Genomic DNA, 20,376 nt, shown 5'->3' with positions numbered 1-20,376 from the left:
TAATCTATCCAATCTGCCTGAAACAGTGTCTCATGCAGTAAAGAATAAAAGCAGTCATTTTTTTAGTTTTGTTTTTAAATCCTTTTTGCTCATTGCTCTCCTCACTGCTGGCTTTAGATAGTTTTCTCTTTGATTGCTACATGAAATAAGTAAGTGACAAAGAAATAAATAGTTGGGATTTTCAGATCTAGCTCCAATCCCCCAAAAGAGAAGAAAATGAAAAATAGTCTTCTCTAAATCTTCACATCAACAGTGTTTAAATAGCTGTTTTTCCCTATACTATCAGGTCTCTTACTATTGCAAATAAAAACTCACCCTTTAAAATGTCTGTTTTATTTTGGCTTTTTCTAACCAGTCTGAGTTATTCTCATGGATTTTTGCCTTGAGTACAGTAATAAATCTGAACAATCTTTTAATTTTGTTGACCAAATGTAAGGAGCCACAACACAAATAGTCTTGCCAGATTTCACCTACTCATTTATGACTACGTAATATTTATATTAGTTTTCAGAGGTCCCACCCAAGATTAGGGTCCTGAGGTGCTAGGCACTGTACAAACACATCTGAAGACATGGAGAGCCAGGTGGTGGAAACCTTGTAAGAGCAGTGATCTTGCTGAATGTCTCCTTTCTTGAGTTGAATATCTCATGAGATCTGATGTTCTTATGAGACTTCTGCCTTGGACCATATAGGAACAAAATCTAGATAATAGACTCCCTTTCGTTTTGGGTCCTTCCTTGAAGCAAACAACATAGGGATGGATTTAAATCTGAGGATTTAAATCTGAGACCCCCACAAAAAAATATTTAGAGATTGGATTTGAAGTTCCAGTTGTGACCTCTCTCTAGTCAGAATAGAGCCACTAGCTCTATTCTATTTTGTATTCCTTCCTCTTATTCCTCTAGGCCTCAATTCAGCGAAGTACTTAAGTACATGCCTAACTTGAAGCATGTGAGTTGTCCCATTGCAGAACCTTTTTTGAATTGGGACCTTAGGTAGTAATGTTGAGCTAAACAAATAGAAAAACTCAGAAAACTCTTAGGTGCCAATTCTGCAAAGAGATGCATGCAGGCAGACCATGTGCCTATACCAAGCCCTACAGACGTCAATCAGTGGGGTTCTCGGGTTCTCTGAAGGTGCAGGGATAAACCAGATCAAGGTCTCAGTTTTGTAGAGTAGAGACAATATGGGCCTTCAAGACCTGGCATTGCTTTGACTGCTCTAGTATGATGTCTTAATGGGTAGACAGACATGCCAATAATCGCCTAAAAGCACTACTATTTACATCAAATTATAAGAATTGCTAGATTCTAGATTATCATGCTAAAGGTTTTATTTTTATGATGGTTAATCTAACTACCTCTGGTTTCTCTGTTGCCTGTTTTTTCACTTTCTTGTTCTCCTCCTTTTCAGCTACTTCAGCCTTTTCCCCTAAACACTTTAATTTCTTTTGCACCATACTTAGTTCATCGCTTCCAGAACTCCTACAGCTTTTGATGTTCTGGAAGCCAGAACTCATTTCTAGCCCAGCTGTCTTGTGAGTTTCAGCCATGTTGCTAAACTGTAGTTGTGTTTCACAGATACTTTTCTGAAGTATTTTTTTTATCCATCCCCAGCTTTATGGTGGCATTTCCCCTGCTCTCCAGTGGATATTATTGTTTCTTTTCGCTAGAGCTGTATTTAAGGAACACACAGTAAAATAGTTTTCAGCAATAACTGAGATAACTCTGATCTGTTCAGTTAACAGAGCAGAAGCCAAATGATGTTTCTGGAGGAATCTTTACAGAACATTTCTCTGTGTGTAGTAAAGCTTTTTTTCACATTTCCCAAATGTCTCTGTTAACAGGTTTTTGGAGTTATATTCAGTGATTGCATTGAGTTGTTGATACCACTTTAGCCTTCCAGCAGAGGAGCCCTTACTATGTCATCCATCGATTTAGACATAAGCCATTTAATTACTGCAGAATCCTTCAGAAAGGTTTCTATCCAAGCAACCATACTGAAGGTTAATCGGCAGCCTGCTCTGGGTTGAAACTTGCAGCCATAACAATTGCAGGTCCCAACCCGATTGGGAGCACTGGGCACTAAACTGTGGTCTCTTGAGTACGGGGTGATGCATGTCTTCACTGCATTATGGTATGTTTAATGTTGTCCAACTACTGGGCAGACAGCTCAGCAGGCAAAAGAGTTGTTTCAATGTGTTTACACAACACATTTTTCATGTTATTTATGAAGCTCCTCCTACTAATATGACTAGATAGATTATCTGTAAGGATGTAATTGTTCTAAAGCCATTATTGATTAAATGCTGAGATGAGTTATTTTTTCAGAAACTGCCACTGGAACAAGCTTAGGCTGTACTTGCTGTCAGCCGAGCAGTGTTGTTTTTGTGTCTTCCCCTAAATTCCTCTCCCAGCTGGGTTCTTTCATATTTCAGCATTAAAATAGATTCTTCCTAATTAGACAAATCTCTGTCATGATAATCATCTTGAGAACTTGCGTGGTATTTTCATATCATATCTTTTTGCAAATCAGGCGTGTACTTTATAATTTTTCAAAATTGTAACTCACTGAATAGCTCCTTTAACTGGCAATTGTCTCCTATAACTAGTAATTAGTGTCCTGTCAGTTGCTATCAGTAGGCATTAGTGTTCAACTGCTGACATCAGCAAATTCATCATATCACTTATAATTGTGATATATATTTCTTTGAACTATCCAGTTATTAAGAAGGCTTTCTAAAGATGATAACATTTGCATGAAAGTGTATAAAGCAGATTTTAAAATCACACAAGCTAAATTACTACATAAAAAGTAAGTCCACAGTCATAGACTTAGTTCTGGCACACACATCTATCATAAATCCATAAACAAGTCTGTGCTCCTTTCTGATTAGGGAATGGAGTTGTTTGGTCAAGGTTATGGAGAACATCTGTTTTAATGACAGCAGTTAGTACTAGAGCAGCACTCTGAGACCTCTCAGGTTTTGTGCTATCAGGGCCAAATCCTAAAGTTCTTTTTCAGTTTTTATTCACTCGTAGGCATTAGCTTACCAGCAGTTTTGCCTTGAGTAAAAATTAAGTTTAAAAACTTCAGGACTTTGCCCTGAGTGTTTATAGAAGTTAGTACTCCTCTTTATAAATATCCTTTGATTAAAAATTACACAAAAAATAAATACAGAAATCTAATCCCTAACAAAAACACCAGCTGAAAATAGTTTGTTTTTGAAATCTGGTCACTGAATTACCACAAGTGTAAAATAGGACAGTATTTAGGTAGCAGTTTTCAATTATTTTCTGATAGAACTTAGATTCAACTGACCATATTAAAATATGAAGATAATGCTGTATTTTCTTATAGGTATAATGCAGAAAAATATAAACACATCAACTGTTGGTGCTGAAATGGGTGAGGAAATATAGTGATATACATTTACTCAGCTCCAGTTAAACCTCTCCCAAATAAAAAAAAAATCTCTTGAAAGCAGCATCCACTATTTTGATTCTATTCAGATGTTTTGCACTAAACTAATGATTGATATACTTGCAAAACTTTTAACACTGAAAGCCAGTTAGCATAAACTAGATCCCAAATGATGCTACTCAACTTATCAGCCTTCAGGCTATGCAGCCTATCAGGACCAAGATATAATAGCTGAAAAATTCAAAAACTTCCTAACAGCAAATATGCTAGTCTAATTCTACAACAGTTCAACATAGACTTTAAAAAGAATGTGTTCACTACCAAAAGATGTATATTAAAAGATGAAATATATTAATGTTCTGCATAGTTTTAAAGTGGCTATTTAAAAAAGAGAGAAGAAATCCTCTATAAAGTACATCAAAAAAGGTGATCTGTAAGAAACTCTCACCTTAGGCCCCACTCCAGCAATGAGTGCTGGCTACATGGGTCCTCAGTGACTTAATTTGGAGCTCTGCCTAGGTGCAGGGATCTGACTTTGTGGAGCTTATTATAGGATCAGGATCTAAATTACTAAATAAAAAACAAGCACATTGTTTTTCTTTTTTCATTAATGTATCTGTCTCAGGTTTTATACAGCACCTAGTACCATGGTACATAAGCACTGAAATTAAATAAAACAATAATTCACCAAGTCTAAATAAAATCTCTCCGTCTTTAAATTACTTAAAGATGGAGAACTACTGTATTATTAAGAAGGTGTGTTACACACTGTACATAATGGGCCACATCCAGTCTGGACCCATTCAAGTCACTGAAGTTGCAGTTGCTTAGAATAGTTCTGAATTTGGCCTGCTTCATCAAAGGCAAAGCAATATATACATTTTTCTTTTCTGTTTTTTATTATTTTAAATGTGTATAACATTGATAATTCTCCACCCTCCCTCCCAGTTTCCATTCATCTCTCTCTCTCTCTCTCTCTCTCACACTCTATTTTTTTGAATGAGCTATTTACCCTTTGGAAGTAAACAGAAGCAATTTAGGCCAGCAAACAGTGTAGCTTTGTGGTAGTCAGTGTGCTACCAGCATTCTTCTTGGCCTGATCTAAAGCCCACTGAAGTCAGTGAGGGTAGTCTTTTAATTGACTTCAATGGCCTTTGGATCAGCCCCCTTTTCAGTAGATCTTTCAATAAGCAGGTCTGTGAGCTGTAGGGGATGCTGCAGAGAAGTGCCTGAAGCACTGTTCAGAAGCTAAGCAGGGCCCTCTCCCTTCCTGGTCCTTGGCCTGCTAGGCTGCCATTTTACTACAAAACTTCTTAACTTTTTCACAACTGTATTTTTCAGACACTTTTCTTTAGTTCTTTTCTATCTTTTCATATTGTTGTAAGACACAATCCACACCTATGGCATATGCTTGCAAGTATATTGTGTTCCTGTGAGGCTAATGGCAGAGAAATACTAATAAAGACCTCCATAACAGAGTTTCCTGTCTACTGTTATACAGTGTTTCCAAATGGATAGAGGAAGTGCTATTTGTAAATGGGAAGGGAATTCAACTTCTCACCTGACTCCTTGGTCTCTTCAGAGCAAAGAGATACAACTGATTACATGCTCTAGAGCATGTAACTACTGATCATGGAGAGTAGTAAATAGTTTCAGCCTGATTCTCAAGTTATTTCTGGAGCTGAAGTTTTAATATGGAGAAAAAACTACGCTCATTTACCCCATAGCCCTATATATTCTGCAAGAAGGGAATACTTACTGCAGTAATTTTGTATTTTATTTGTCCATCATGAAATACTCTTATACCATCTTAATAATATGTTGCAATTACAGAGAACAGTAAGTATTCAAAAGGCAAATTTCATATTGCAGAAGTGCTTAATGAAGAAAGAAAGAAAACTCCTTCTGATACTGGGTTAGAAATAGTATCCTATGCTAATCTGCAGAAAGGCCAGAAATGAAGATGGTTTAAATCAGATCTCATGACTAATACATGAAATCCAAATTTTCTTTAATTCCAGCTACATTTTAGAACTTGAGTTGTTTTTTTTTTTACCTTAAATAAATTATTCTGTATTGTTTTTGAAAAATATGGAATCAGAAGGACATTAGTGTTCTGGTTCCAATTAAAGCATGGCTTGTGCTGCTAGCTAATAATAAAATAGGATATTTAGCTAAAATATTTCATTGAATACTATTGTGTCTGTGAAATGGTTTAAAACCAGGTTCCTGGGATGTTATTTTTGATCCGTTAATCATCAGTGCTGAATATGGAGGCATCCACTGTTCGCTTGGAAAAATGTTTCTGCTCAAGGTGTCATGTTTCTTTCCTTGTTTTAAAATAGAAAGTTCAGATGTCTTTATTGGAGGGTCAGCATTCCTTGTTTTAATTGCATTCATTGTTCAGCAATTTGAACATAAGAGGGACATAAATCACAAACAATTTTTGAATTGTTTACTACTTGTTTTGTATTGTGTTTGTCCACTACAGATTGTGCAGAGTTGTGTATTTCCTCCAGTTCTAGTCCATGAAATCTGCAATCTTTCTGCTTGAGTTATTTGCTGTTAATTACTTCTGCTGTCAATCGCCTTTAAGGTCCACAACATTTTATTAACATCTGTTATCATTCTAACCTAATAGCCTGTGTATTTAATCTTGAATATTTCTGGGGCAAATATATCTGGGCTTTAAGAATAAATAATTTTCTTCTAGTTGCCCTCATTTGTACCCCCATTAGCTCAGTGCAGGTTATCTCCTATATCTTCCTAGGAGGGGACAGAGTTTCATTAAGTGTCTATTCCCCCTGACTGTTTTTTTAAAGGAGGGGAAGTGGATGGGGGTGTGTGTGGAGAGACGACTTTGTTGCTTGGATCGTTTTAAAAACATTCGCTTATTTACCTTTTCCTTTCCACATGGATGGGGACGATAGACAACGGCTGCGAAGCTCCAGTGTTTCTGCGTGGTCATGCACAAGTTCTGCAATATAATGCATAAATGTATAACAACTTGGGCTTGCTTGAGACAGTAGGTCGCACTGAATAAGGGAATCAAGCACAAAGGCACATTCTCACACAGAGGTCAGAAGTTGATTGAGGGCCGTGCAATCCCCCTCCCCTCCCATATCTTTCTTGTTTCTGGCAGCCCTGGTTTCTCGTCTAGTGCAAGGTAATAAGTACTAAACGTGGGGGGAATTAGATGGGGGATTGCCATGTCCGCTCCTGCTGGGTCGGAGTCCGCACCGGGTTTTGCACCTTGTCCCCGGGTCTGCCTCACGGCCTGGAGGAGCTGCTGCTGTGTTTACTGAGAGCTCTTGTCCTGATATCACTCCGCTGGCATGGAGGAGGAGGAGGTGGAGGAGGAGAGCACTTGATCATTGTGATGGTGGCAGCAGGAGCAGCAGCAAGCAAAGCAAAGCAAAGCATTAGGCTGTATCAGCTCGGCGATTTGCAAAGACTTTTGCGATCCACTTTTTCAGATCGCCCGGATTGTTCATGTGTTTACTTCCCCCACCCTGAGGATTTGCTATTTAGGTTCCTGTTGAAATGCAACTGAGCAGCCAAAGTACTCTGAGAACACGGTGCGGCATAAACACCAAAACTTTTTTCTGGAAGGAAAATACAATAAGAAAGCAGCTTTGCCTGTCTTTTGATGCTGTGGAGTGTGAGTGCGTGTGTTGTGTGTGACCAGCGTATGCCTTTGCTGGATGTGTGTATGTGTTTGTGTGTGCATGCATGTGGAAGGGTGCGTGTGTTTCTCTCTATATTTATACATGGGGAGAGAAGTCTTTGGCAAAATCTCCGGAAAACTCCTGGAATTTATTTTGAAATAATGGATTATAAAAAAGAAAAGGGAGGGCAGGAACTGATCTGAGCTCTCTTGGAGTTTGCAACCCGAATTGCTGCTGCTCACTTTGTTGTGATTCTTTTTACGGTTGTGTATGTGGTGATAACCTTTTAGCACTTTTTTCTTTTGCTCTTTTATATAAATACTGGAGATTTTCGTAGAGGATCGGCTGGGGGAAGAGAAAAACATTCACCTGGGATCGCTCTTTCCCTTCTACTTGTTGGTGTTTCCCCCCATGGTTCACTAAAAAGTATCACCTCAGGACCCCAGAGGAGGCTGCGTGCGTGTGCGTGTGTGTGTGTGTGTGTGTGTGAAAGGGAGGATAAAAAGTTCTTCCAAAATAGTGTGCCCGGGGAAGAGGATGGGGGATTTTGCAGCCCCCGCTGCCGCCGCGAATGGCAGCAGTATTTGCATCAACAATAACCTGAACAGCGGCCTCAGCGGGGCTGGTGGTGCCGGTATCGGGGTTAATAACACTCCCCACGGTCCTCCTGCTGCTGCTCCCAGTAACAATACTAATAGCGGCGGCGGCGGCATTCCCAAGCACAGCACCGTGGTGGAGAGGCTAAGGCAGCGCATCGAGGGCTGCAGGAGGCACCATATCAACTGCGAGAGCAGGTACCAGCAAGCCCAGGCGGAGCAGCTGGAGCTGGAACGCAGAGACACGGTGAGCCTCTACCAGAGGACCCTGGAGCAAAGGGCCAAGAAATCGGGCACCGGCGGCGGCGGGAGTAGCAAACAGCAGCATCAGAGCAAACAGCAGCAAGATGCTGAGTCTGCCACGGCCGAGCAGAGGAACCATACTCTGATCATGGTAAGAGACGGGGATGGGGCTGTCGCTGTCCGCTCGGAGTTACTGACTGGGCTGAACAGGAGCTATGACTGGGGGCGGGGGGGGGGGGATATGGAGAGGGGCTTGGCTAAAGCAAAGAGAGGAGAGTAAACTTTACTCCTATGCAGTGAGACACAGGACCCAAGCGTTCTTCGCACAGTGCAAGTCGGAGAAATGTAGGGGCTGGTAAGAGCTGGTTGAGACTCTTAAGACTGTAAAAATAAGTGGGGAGGGGAAACTTTCCCATGATAGCTGAGACCATGATTCGCTTTCAGATGAAAAATATTTCTAAAATAACACTGCTCCACCCTCCAAAACCCACCCAGGTTATTAGATCCACTACGGGAAGGGGAAATTGACATAGCTCTTCCCTGCAGGAAGAATTAGCCCAGAAGAAGAGAAGGGGAAGAGTATGGAGCATGTAATGGACCAGCCCCTGGGGTTTTACAAAGTCTTAAGAGTTTTGTGAATCAGCTTTGAAATGGGAGCGAAAAAGTAAGTGTGTGTGTATGTGTGCGTGCGTAGATGCTGGCTGCTTGTTTAAACCCAGCAGAAGGGGAACGTAAGAGATGGCTTTCCCAGGCTGGAGACAACAGGCAGAAAAGTTGGCAGGTTTCTCGCCTCCGCTGCGAGACAGGGTGCAGGAACCCAAGTCCCTTCAGCGGCAGCCGCCACTCAGCTGAATATCGTGCTAAAGTTTCCTTGTGTTTAAGAGGCTCAGCGCACAGCGAAGGGGGCGGGCGCTGAGCTGCCAGGAGTGTAACTACAAGCAGGAAGTGGAGTTTCCCACTCCCAGCCTGCCCGGGTGAGGAGTAATAACAGGGGTGCTGGGGAGCCCGGGACCTGCTCTCGGGCTGAGTGAGAGCAGGGATTTGCTACGAGGCTCCCCCCCCCCCCCGCGTGTGCCCGGTGACAGTCCGCACTTTTAACGAGCGCCTGAGCGTGAATCTGCTCTGCCGGGCGCAGCCGCGCGGGGAGACGCGCCCGCGTTAGCCGTTCGGCGGCGGGCGGCTGCTCCTCGCATGGCGCTGGCCGGCTCTCGGGAGCGCGGCAGAGGGAGCCGCGATCACGCCGTGCGGTTTACAAGCCGCTCGCGGCCCGCCCCTGCCCTGGGAGGCTCCGGCGGAGGCAGTGACAAAGCGGGGGCAGGGCGGGGCCGCCGCGCTCCCCGGCGCCCTACACGTGAAGAGGGACCATTTGTTTATCTTGGGCTGTACCAAGCCCGCCCTGCCCTCCCTTCCCCCTCGGTCCCCGAGCCCGTGCCAGCCCCCGGGCAGCCCCTTCCCGCCCCCGCTGCCCAGCCCGCCGGCCGCCTCCCTCCCAGCCACCGAGACGCTTTGTCCGCCCCACGGCCCGCTGGATAAGCAGCCGGAAAACGAGGAGGTGGAGGAATTAACCCTCCCCCCGCCCGGCAGGACCCAACGGCGGCCGCCCCCGCCGCCGTGTGTCCGAGGGAAGCGCTCCCCAGGCAGCCCGGCGGGCCCGGCTCGGGGGCGGGGGTGCGCCTGGGAGACAGACACGCACCCGCTGTCTCCCCGGGGCCCAGAGCGTCCCAGGACAGCGTCAGTCAGTCCCGTGTCCCCCCCCCACCTGGGGGAGCACGTACAGGGGACAGCCGGGAAGATCCAGAGAGACACACAGGGAGAGGCTCTTGCTTTGCAAACAGGAAGCTGAAAAGCCTCACGGACCCAGTGTAGCTTTCCTGATACCACCAGAAATACACAACCATGTCTCTGTAAACCCTCCACCCCTTCCTCCGGGTCTCCTCCTTGCCACAGGCGTCGGGCTCTTAAATACTCGGTTAATTCGATTCCCCCTCTGCTCAGCTGTGGAGTTTGTGTTGTTTCTTGTAAAAGAGTCTTTCTAGACCCTAGGGTTTGGTTTGTCTTTCGCAAAACACACTCTCCATTTTGCTGGTCCAGAGGCTGTGGAAGGGGTTTTAACCTCAGAGGGTAGGAGTCTTTTGTGGGGGTTCCTGACTCCAGAAAACTATGATGTAGGAGGTTGGTTGTGCAAACGTTGTGATCAAAATTAGTGTCTGACTTCTCTTTACTGGGTTCTTTAGGCACCTAGGTTGTAGCGACTCCCTTCCCAAAGGTACACGAAAGCACCAAACCCTTGGGTTTTCATTTATGCTAATTTGGTTTTGCATGGAATATATAGGACAGAAATAAAAAAGGGTGTTTTGATAATTGTGAAAGTCGTGACACACAGCAAAAAGCCAAGAAACTCCGTTACAGCCCACATTCATAACAACTTGTTTCATGATGAACAACTTAAAAAGAAATAGTGGCTTAATGTAGTGATGGAGTTAGCCATTCAATCCATTGTTAAGATAAAGCTGTGTTTTTCTGTTAAATCATATAATTTAAATGTTTTTATGTGCAATATTTTAAAAAGATAAATTTGAACATATTTGCTAAAATGTTCTTGTCAAGTTAAACATTTGTAAAGAATTGTTATGGCAAAAAGTAGGGACAAATTCTGCTTTGTTTCACTCACAGAATATTATTGCTGGTGAGTTTTGCCCAAAGACTGAAAATATGCTGTGGTCTGTAGTATGTGTAATATGCACATTAAAGAGTTAGATTTTCTATCTGATAAATTGATCCTTTCAAAGCTACTTTTCAAACTTTAAAATCTTTGTTTAGAGATGTGTGTGTGTGTGTTTCAGTTGTGCAGAAAATAGTTAATACTATCAAATAATCACTTGCCAAGTTCATGTTTCATATGTGTGTCATATTTTTAGTTACAAAAACTACACAAAGTTGTTTAGGGTTTGATTTTTGTTGTTGGCATGTGAAAATAGGTAAACTGATTTTTTTTTCTTGAAATGTGTTACTCCCTTACTCTCATTTGGAATTTAAGTTTTAAATCTTTTAAAAATAGGAGTTTACAGCAAAAACACTGACATAATCTCGCATCTCACCTAATATTTTACAGTGTAGCACTGTCTTTACACAGAGCCATTATTCAGTTCAGCCCTTAGATTAGGCTGCAGATTTTGAACGTGATGCAGTCATTAGAGAAATGAACAACTAGGATCAAGTAATAAACAAATGCAAGAGGGAACATTATTTCTGTTTTGTTGCTATTATTGTTTTTTTGGTTCTGCTGGTCACTTAAAAAAATCTCTCTCTCTCTTATCAAGTGAGGGAGACAGTCCAAGGAGAACTAGTAATTTTCAGTGTGTTTCTCTCCCCTTCTTTCTTTGCAAGTTCACAGACATTGGGGGAAGGGAGAAAGAGAGACTGTGTTGGTTTAAGGCTGTTAGGAGGTAGCCTGGGACCCATCAAACCCTCCCACTAGGTGGTGCTGACACATATGCTGATCTGCCCTTCAGCAAGCTGGGCAGCAAATGTCAAGGTTTTAAAAGGAGTGTTGCCATTTAAAGACATGTATCCTGATTTTATTCTTTTGAGGGGAATAAGAATCATTGAATATTTAAGATGCTTCTCGTCCCCGCTCCCACAATTTACACCAAAACACCCTATTCCTAAACTCAAGGGAGGAATTATGCAATTTCCAATGTTCAGAGATTTTGTGTCCACTGAAGAGCAGCTATCACTGAATGGCTATTTTAAAATAGTAACAAGGAACAGAGGAGTATAGAAGTGACCATACTGGATTAGATCTGTGGTCTACCTAGATTAGTATCCTGTCAGCAATAGGGGCCAGTCCTTGATGCTTCTGAGGAGGTGTACAAAAGGGGTCTGGAATAAACCTGTTCCAGGGCAAATCTCTTAACCCCAAATACTGTAGCTAGAAGTTATCTTATGCCCTGAAACATGAGAAATAGAAAATAGTTATGGTAACTGGGAGGGAGCAGAGGTACACAGTTTTCACTGGATGAATTTGGGCTACGAAGTCTCTTAAGTCTTATTGACAACTTTGTTTTTTAAATGTACTTAATTTGGGTAGAACAGTATATAGATGTGAAATTCAGACACCATATGTAGGCATTAAATAGATAATGAAAAATCTGGACTCCCACAAAATGTTAAATTATTTGTAAATGGATGAAAGTACTTTTTCTTTTTCCCAATTCAACCTGGCTTAAGGCCAAAGTTGTTTTCTGTGCCTCTGAGCTGGATTATTTGAATGCTGTTCTAGTTAGCTTTTCAAAGAACGTACTGGGGAAAATTGCAACCCATCCAAAACTCTGCTGCTCATCTTCAGACTGGTTCCAGGAAACATCAACACATTATTCCAGTTCTTTGGTTCTTTGTGAGCTAATCTGCCTGCCCATTTCCCACTGCATTAGCTGCAAGATTCTTCTGGCTCTTCATTGTTATTTAGTGACCTTTGTTCAGTGTTACAAACCATCTTGAAATCTCTACCAAGTTAAACCACCTCTGTATCTGATTCCATTGTACTGCTGTTCTTGGACGATGGGTTTATAATTTGTTGTCCATTGAAATGCCACTCCCATAACTATCACGTTGACTTTCTTATACTCATTTATTAGAATCTTAACTTTACACTGGGGCTTAAGTGTGTTGAGGTTTACTTTGTCCTAGTTTTAAAGTCCTTGAAGACCTTTTTTTATTAAAATAAGCTGTATATATCTAACATTATTGATTCATTATTATCATATTGACAAGTTCCTATTCCAAAGACTGACATCTAAGAATCAAAGAAGACGCGGCACTAGAATTAAACATCATAACATAAAATGTTATTCAGATCATAGAAATTCGTTACAGAAGTCAAATGACCCTTTAGATCATCTTTTTTATTTCCCTGCCAAGACAGACTATGCCAGTTCAGGGTTAGTTTAGAGCTAGTGTAAACATGACTTATAAATACAACATCTTCCAATACTGTTTTACACACTCCCTCGGACAGTGCATTGCTAACAGAAGTTAAAAATCTTGTCACTCTTCCACCTGGGGTACAGGAGATGAGCAGGCTCACTGTTTCAGCTGACATAGCATAGGAGCAAAATGGTAGGCACAAAAACATAAGGATCAGGTTAGTTGTTGAAGGGGCTCTCTGCCTATTTTGGAAGTATTTCATCACTAAAGAGGAGAATTTTTCCAAGAGGACTTTTCCTCTTGTTGAATTGGAATTTGAAAATCAGGACTTCCTTGTTTATCTTTGTGATGTTTCTGTAGATATCAGTGTTAGTAGAGCGGATAACTGTTAAAGACTGCAAACGATTGCTTTCAATACTTGTAGGCAAGTTTGTTTTTTAAACATATATCTGTTACATTAAACATTTGTGTGTGGGCATGTACACACACACCTCCTCTTTGAATCTTGATATTTTTTCCCCTCATGTTGTAATATAATTTATTAAACTTGCTTCAGGGTACTAGCTATATGCAATTTACACTATAGGAATTGTACATTTCTCAACCTCACACAGATGAAAATGAAGAGCACATTTTCCAGAGAAGATCAAATGTTGCAGTCTTTTCTCAGTCTTTACTCAGTGATGACTAAGTAGGAACTTCAAGATTAAGTCAATGCTAGACATAATGAGCCATATTCGCTTTCACTTTTGCTGGGGTAAATCAGAAGTAAGGTCTGGTCTACACTAAAAAGTCAGGTCAACCCAGATATGTCAATCAGGGTAGTGCAAAATCCACACCTTAGAGCGACATAGTTAAGCCAACCTAACCTCCAGTGCAGACAAGTGCTCGGTCAATGATAGAATTCTTCCATCAACCTAGCCACTGCCTCTTGGGGAGATGGATTAGCTACATTAATAGGAGAACCCCTCCCATTGGCATAGTAGTGTCTACACTGAAGCACTATAGTGGTGCAGCGGCAGCTGTGCCACTGTAGTGTTTCAAGTGTATTCAAGCCCTAACTCTACCGAAGTCAGTGAAATTACACTGGTAAAACTGGTGTGAGACCAGAATCAGGCTCACGGTCAGCAGTGCTCCTTCATTTAATTTGCAACAGGGAAAGAGTGATTGTACTATTGAAGTAGAACTCATTTTGATGTTTCTCAAAGGGTGGATTTTAATTTCTTTCTCTAGCGGCTCCTGTGTCAGACCCAGAGTTATCCCACCCTCTCCCAGTTTTTCTTCTCCATCTCGTACCTCCTTACACTTGATGCCCCTGTGTGATCATCACCTGTTGGGGCAGGAGGAGTGGACAGGATCTCCTGTTGAAGCTAGTTGGCACAACAGGCTTTCGCGTAACAGCTGGACAGGATGGCTGTTTGGAGTGATGCTGGGCAGTGCCTCAAGTCTTCTAGCCACTTATGGCCTTGTCCACACTATGATAGAAAAGGTATTTTTAAAATATATTAGCAAACATGTTTTAACTCACATGTTTATAAATCCTAGTGTAGACAAGGCAAGCTGTATTTTACTGTGTTAGCTCAGGGGTTGCCAACCTGTGGCGCCGGAGCTGCATGCGGCTCTTCAGAAGTTAATATGCAGCTCCTTGCACAGGCACTGACTCCGGGGCTGGAGCTACAGGTGCCAACTTTCCAGTGCTCACTGTTCAACCCCTGCCTCTGCCACAGACCCTGCCCCCACTTCACCCCTTCCCCCAAGGCCTTGTCCCTTCCCACCCCCTTCCCTGAGCCTGCCGCGCCCTCGCTCTTCTCCTCGGCCCCCAGAACCTCCTGTATCCTGTGTGAGGCACAGGGAGGAAGGGGAGGCGCTGATCGGTGGGGCGGCTGGCAGGCGGGGCGGGGGAGCTGAGGGGGGCTGCTGACATAATACTGTAGCTCTTTGGCAATGTACATTGGCAAATTCTGGCTCCTTTGCAGGCACAGGTTGGCCACCCCTGTGTTAGCTGGTCATGGTGAACCCTAGGCTTCAACTTGATTAGATAGCGCATGTTAAAAGTATTGTATGCAAGAGAGTTTTAGGCTTTGTCTAGACTAAAAAGAGTGGCTGAGCTCGTGCTGAGGCCACAACTAAACATACTAAAATTGAGCTAAAGGTCTTACCGTTTATATGTGATTGGAAAACTGGTCAAATTTAGGTTTCACTTAGCTACCTTGTGTTATGCTAAGCCTGATCTAAATTTAACCTTTACCTTAGTAAAGACAAGGCCCCAGAACACATTAGTTACAACATGCTAGCTGACAACACACCTTTTGTCCTAGTCAAGTAAAACCCTACATTTCACTATGTTTCAGTTTTCAGAGTGTGCACATGCCTTTCCCCTCTTTCACATAGACACTGGGATTTTCGGCGGATCTTTAAAAGTAATTGAAGATGTCAGAGTTAAATTTCACTTAAACAAAACAAGACACTAAGGGTACATCTAAGCTGAACACTCCTTTTGGTGGTGTGCAGGGTACATACATGCATAGCCCCCCAGCCCGGGTCTAGATAGCAACATAGACCGTGAGGCATGGCTTAGGTGAGAAAAGACATGCCTGAAGGGTGGTGTGTATGTACCCGAGTTCATACTGTACACAGCTCTCTACTTCCCTAAGCCGTGCCTTCCATCTTACATGGCTCTTCTTTGTAGCATCCTACTGCTGGAATCTTTCTCCAGAAAAGACTCCCTCAGAGGGGAAAGACTGACAATGGGGAGATGGCAGTGGGAAAAGGCTCTGGGAGCTGCTGAAGCCTTTCCCTGCTGCCTCCCCTCTGCTAGAACCTTTCACTGACACGTACAGCTACACAGCTCAGTGAGGAAACACACCTGCTTTGCACTGTGGCATGTAGCTACACGTACTCTACACGTGTGTAGTGTAGACATCTATGCTGCTATTGTTACCTGTGCTAGCTAGATCAAAACTAGATCAAAGCTAGCATGGGTATGCCTATCCATCCTACAGTCACACCTTTCTTTTGCAGTGTAGCCAACACCCTAAGATTTGAGCATATGTAGTATAACATTTTGTTATCTATGCTTTAATAGGTGTGATTTATATGAGAGAGATGCTTTGGTCTAGTGGTTCAAGCACAGGTCCGAGAGCCAGGAACTCCTGACTTTCATTCCCTACAGAGCAGGATTAATAAATTGTACTGCTTTGAGGTGTGAGACTTGATATATCCAGTCCTGGGCCACAGCCAAAAAGCACTGACTGACCAGTAACAGATTTCAAGTCTAAGATTTAGCAAACCATCAAGATGAGAAGCATGCCATATATTCAATGGGAATTTGAGAATTTCAGCTCTTCAGTGCTATACAGGTATTTGTTTCTAGCCCTTGTTTGTTTAGATAGTGAATCATAACATCATATCATTGTGATTACTCTCTTGCTTCCGTAACACTCACTTCAGTTCCAAAATTATTTTAGCAGTTGCTTCTATATCCCAAAGATCACTAGAGCTAGAAACCAGTGCTGTAGTTGTTTGCCTTCTGCAAGGTTGAAACCCAGTTTTTAAATGGGCTAAGCTAAATCATCTGTGTTTAATTCTTTGACAGTTCATAAGATATCAGCTGCTGAAATCTTGTGCTAACTGACATGGTGGGAGACACACAAGATGATACTGTATCAAATTATCTTGGTGTCTGATATTTTATGATCTAGACCCATTTTTGGTGAACCACCACAAATACTGTTAGGGCCAGTACACTTCTCTAAACATAGGTCCTGAAAGGAAAAATGGATCCTTGTGGCTCTGCCACTAAACTCTCTGTGTGACATTGGGCCAGTCACATACACGCTGGTGAATAGTGAGGCTCCCTGTGCCATTATTTTGGTTAAGGATTAACGATTATTTTCATTTCCTTTTCTGTTTGGTTGTGTCTGTGTATGTACAGTCCTTTAAATATGTTGATGATGGCACTTGTGTTGTTTCAGCCTTGGGGTATGTTTCCATTTGACTATTCTTTTTAGTTAAAGCACTCAGAGGCATTCAGATATGAGCATCTAAATAACTAAAAATGTATCATTGAACACTTACTGTGGCTCTCATTTTTTTTTGAAGGTGACATAAAAGTCTGTAAGATACTAATTATTTTTCACCATGAATACATGTATTTCTAAACTTGGTGTTGGTTGCATACTTCTTGCTGGATGCTATTTGTTGGACTAGCAAGAGACTGTAGAGTCCCACCTGTTTTAATAACTGCTTAACAATCTAAGAACAAATAACACAAAATGTTTAATATTTTAATATTAGGTATACCAGTTTTTCATTCTATTTTGCTAATGTTAAACTGTTTTAGGAAGTGGTTTATGATCGCTCCCTCAGGGTCCTTACACTGCTCATGTCAGAGATGACATCACATCAGCCACCAACATCAATAGCCTCAGAACTGCCAAATGTAATTGAAAGCTTAAAAATATCATACATTTTTTACCTTCTGAAGTTTTAAAGTCTTGGGCTGAACAAACAAGATATAGTTTCCCTTTAAGATTGCCCCCTTTTATATTCACTTTACTGCATCACATAAAATGTAGATTGACATGGGTATAGGAGTGTCTCAGCAGGTTTAATTGACATGGTGATAAAAATGGGTCCAACTATGAGAACCTTCTGTTTACAATTTGGTCCCCCTGAGCATTTACACTGATGCTGCTAAACTGGTGATAGCAGACCTGGCCTTTGCTGTCTGCCTTTAGTATTTTCCATACAACCCCAGAACACACAGAGTAAAAGGGAAGTTTTAGCATATGACTTTAAAAATAACGGAACTTGGTTTTTTTTAACATTTGGAATGTGCAGAATATGTCCTACTTTTCCTGTAAAATGTAATTTTTCAAGACTGTTTTCCTCAAGGGTAGGAGGGTATTCCCCATCCCTGTGTTGCAATGCTCAGCATTGTGGTACCTAACTTATCACAGGAACAACTCTGTAGTCCACAGAGACTGAGTTAGGTGCCTAGACTTCTGTACAACCAATGGAGAGGATAGGTGCCTAGGAATGGGATTCACAAACCCAGCAAAGCTGGTGGGAAGCTGCCTAAACTAGCCAATGGGAGATCCTAAGCCTTGCCCTCCCATGGAGATAGGCACCTAAGTTTGGGCTGCGGGGAGGTGCCTATCTGTGCTAGTGATCCATGAACTGGGGGAAGATCGGCTCTCAGCTGCCTAAGTTGCGTATATAGTCTGAAACGAAATGGGGGGGTGGCCAGGGGACCTCCCTTATAACCTGTAGCCTAGTGGATAGGGTACTCACTCAGGATGTGGGAGACCCCCTGGTTCAAGCCCCCTGATCCAAAGGGAGAGAAAGGATTTTCCCCCTCTGAGGCGAGTGACCGAACCACTAGGCTAGAGAGTCATTCTAACTTGTTCATTGTCCCAATTAATATTTCATTATTCAATTAAAGTGAAACAACTAATAGGAGAGATTGAGGGAGATTCACATCAGCATATTCCATATTTTAGTAATTAGGGCATTCATCTGGGAGGTGGCTGATGCCTGTTCAAATCCCTTTATCCCCTAAGGAAAAGGGGGGCTTGAACTGGGAATCTCCCTAGGGTTGCCAACCCTCTAGAATTGGCTTGGAGTCTCCCGGAATTGGCACTGATCTCCTGGTGACAATTGAAAGCACTCTGGGAGATTTTGTAGGATATTTTAAGAAAACAACATTACATCATGTTGGGGGGGAAAATCTCCCGGAATAGCTTCAGTCAGAATAGCCTAAATCTCCCACATCCTGGGTAAGTACCCTGTCCACAAGGCTAAAGGTTATAAAGGAGCACGTCCTTGTCCCCTGAACCTGTCTGAGGGGTCCCATCTAGTAGATCGCCTCTGAGCACACCTACTGGATCAGGCTCCCTCATGCGACTAGCAGCGTAGGTGGCTGAATGCCTGTCTTCCCCAGTTTGGGGTTTAGGTGAGAAATAGGCCTCCGGATGCCTATTGTGAGGTAGCAGTGCACATGCTTAGACGGGAGATGGGCGCCCAGATGCATAACATGAGGCTGCTGAGCATATGCCCAGAGACAAAAACTTAGGTGCTGAGTGAATTTAGGTGGCAGGTGGCCAGCTGTTCTATGGATCACAGCGGCGCCTAAAAACAGGACTTAGGCCTAAACCTGCATATCTTTGTGGATCACACCCCATCTGCTTTAATTGCCCTGTATCACAGCCTCCATCTTTTTGGCAGTGGAGGACTGAACTAAATTACTGTCAGAGTCTGTCAGTGTTGCTCTAAAATTGGCTGAAGGAGTTGCTGTTGGGGTATGGGAGACTCACTCCTCCTACTTCCAGACTTCAGGCTCCTCTTCTGGTGTTCCAAGCAGCTGCCAGGCTGGAATATTTCAGGGTTTATAAAATGATCATAGCTTCATTTTCCTCCAGGCTTCAGATTAAAACAAACAAACAAATCAGTCCCTTAAACCCTACAATTAAGATTCTGTAGCTTGTCATCTTTTTGTTCTTTTTTTTTCGTAGCTTGGGAATATTTAGTGCCTGATCATACGTCCATTAAGCAACTGATTTCAGAATTTTCTTTGAGTAAGAACTACTAGATTGGGCCCTTACATTATATGAGCCTTGGGATTTATCATTTAACACCAAAGAGCTAACATATATAGGTCCATTTTGTGCTCCCCTAACTTCTTTTCTCTTTTCCTTTGGTTCACATTTCTAATCCATTGTGGTATTTTAGCACTTTCTTCCAATGTGTAATCTACAGGAAAAAGGGAGGTGCTTATGGCAGATGACTGGCTAGAAAAGGCATTGCAGGTGTGTGTCTTTAATCACTTAACGTATTTCCTTACATCTTTGTGTGCAAATCAGCACCTAACTCAGGAGAGGAATTGTAACATTTCTATACTACTTCTTTTCATGCAGTGTTGTCCTCACTATTCTCTAGTGTTTGTTTAAGACAATGACCTTTTAAAAAGTAATTTAGCTAGGAATAATTGTGGCTGAACAGCAGAAAACAAAATTTAAATTTTAACAGTGAATTTCCAAAGTAGTTTATATTTATCAGTGAAGTGGGTGGCTGTGATTCTGGGTTCTGATTTCACTGTGTTCCGATCCAGATACATGATTGAGGCTGTTGGGGAAACTGTCACAAATTTAAATAATCCCATTTGAAAAGTTTGTTTTGGCAATTTGCATCTGTAGCCATAACATATATTTTTAATTTGCATTGACTCACGTAATGGTAACTTTGAAGTGCAGACTTCTGTAACTGAGTGACAGCCACATTGTTTGAGCTCCAAATTGGCTGAAGCATTTCTGGCGTGTAATCCGTGATTGGATTTGAAGTAATGGTTCAAAATAATCCCTAGCTCCTTCTATTAAGGTAAATTGGTTGGCTCAGCTTGGAGTCTGTGCATTGGGAAATATGTTTGATTTGGTTCCACCAGGTGTGTGGATAGGCATGCTGCTGTTAGTATGTGATGTTCATTCCTTCTTTGATGGCAGGAATCATTGTGTTACCGGTTT

The 20,376-nt window shown here is 42.2% G+C and overlaps 1 protein-coding gene across 5 annotated transcripts in view; it reads left to right on the top strand.

Annotated features, from left to right (window-relative positions):
* The first annotated feature begins 6,691 nt into the window (after positions 1-6,691).
* Positions 6,692-20,376, top strand: part of MAML3 (mastermind like transcriptional coactivator 3) — a 351,724-nt gene continuing 338,039 nt past the window's right edge. For 2 of the 5 annotated variants that reach the window (XM_037897233.1, XM_043545677.1), the window contains exons 1-2: positions 7,957-8,081; positions 8,477-8,594. Coding sequence is in view for 2 of the 5 variants with exons in the window: in XM_027825266.3 (XP_027681067.2) it covers positions 7,629-8,081 (453 nt within the window). In the remaining 3 variants the exon portion in view is untranslated. Of the gene's footprint in view, positions 8,082-8,476; positions 8,595-20,376 lie in introns of all 5 variants that reach the window. The other 3 variants (XM_027825266.3, XM_043545675.1, XM_037897234.1) reach the window with 3 other exon arrangements.

Source organism: Chelonia mydas, chromosome 4 (genome assembly GCF_015237465.2).
Source record: "Chelonia mydas isolate rCheMyd1 chromosome 4, rCheMyd1.pri.v2, whole genome shotgun sequence".
NCBI lineage: Eukaryota > Metazoa > Chordata > Testudines > Cheloniidae > Chelonia > Chelonia mydas.
This window is presented reverse-complemented; position numbering and strand designations above follow the sequence as displayed.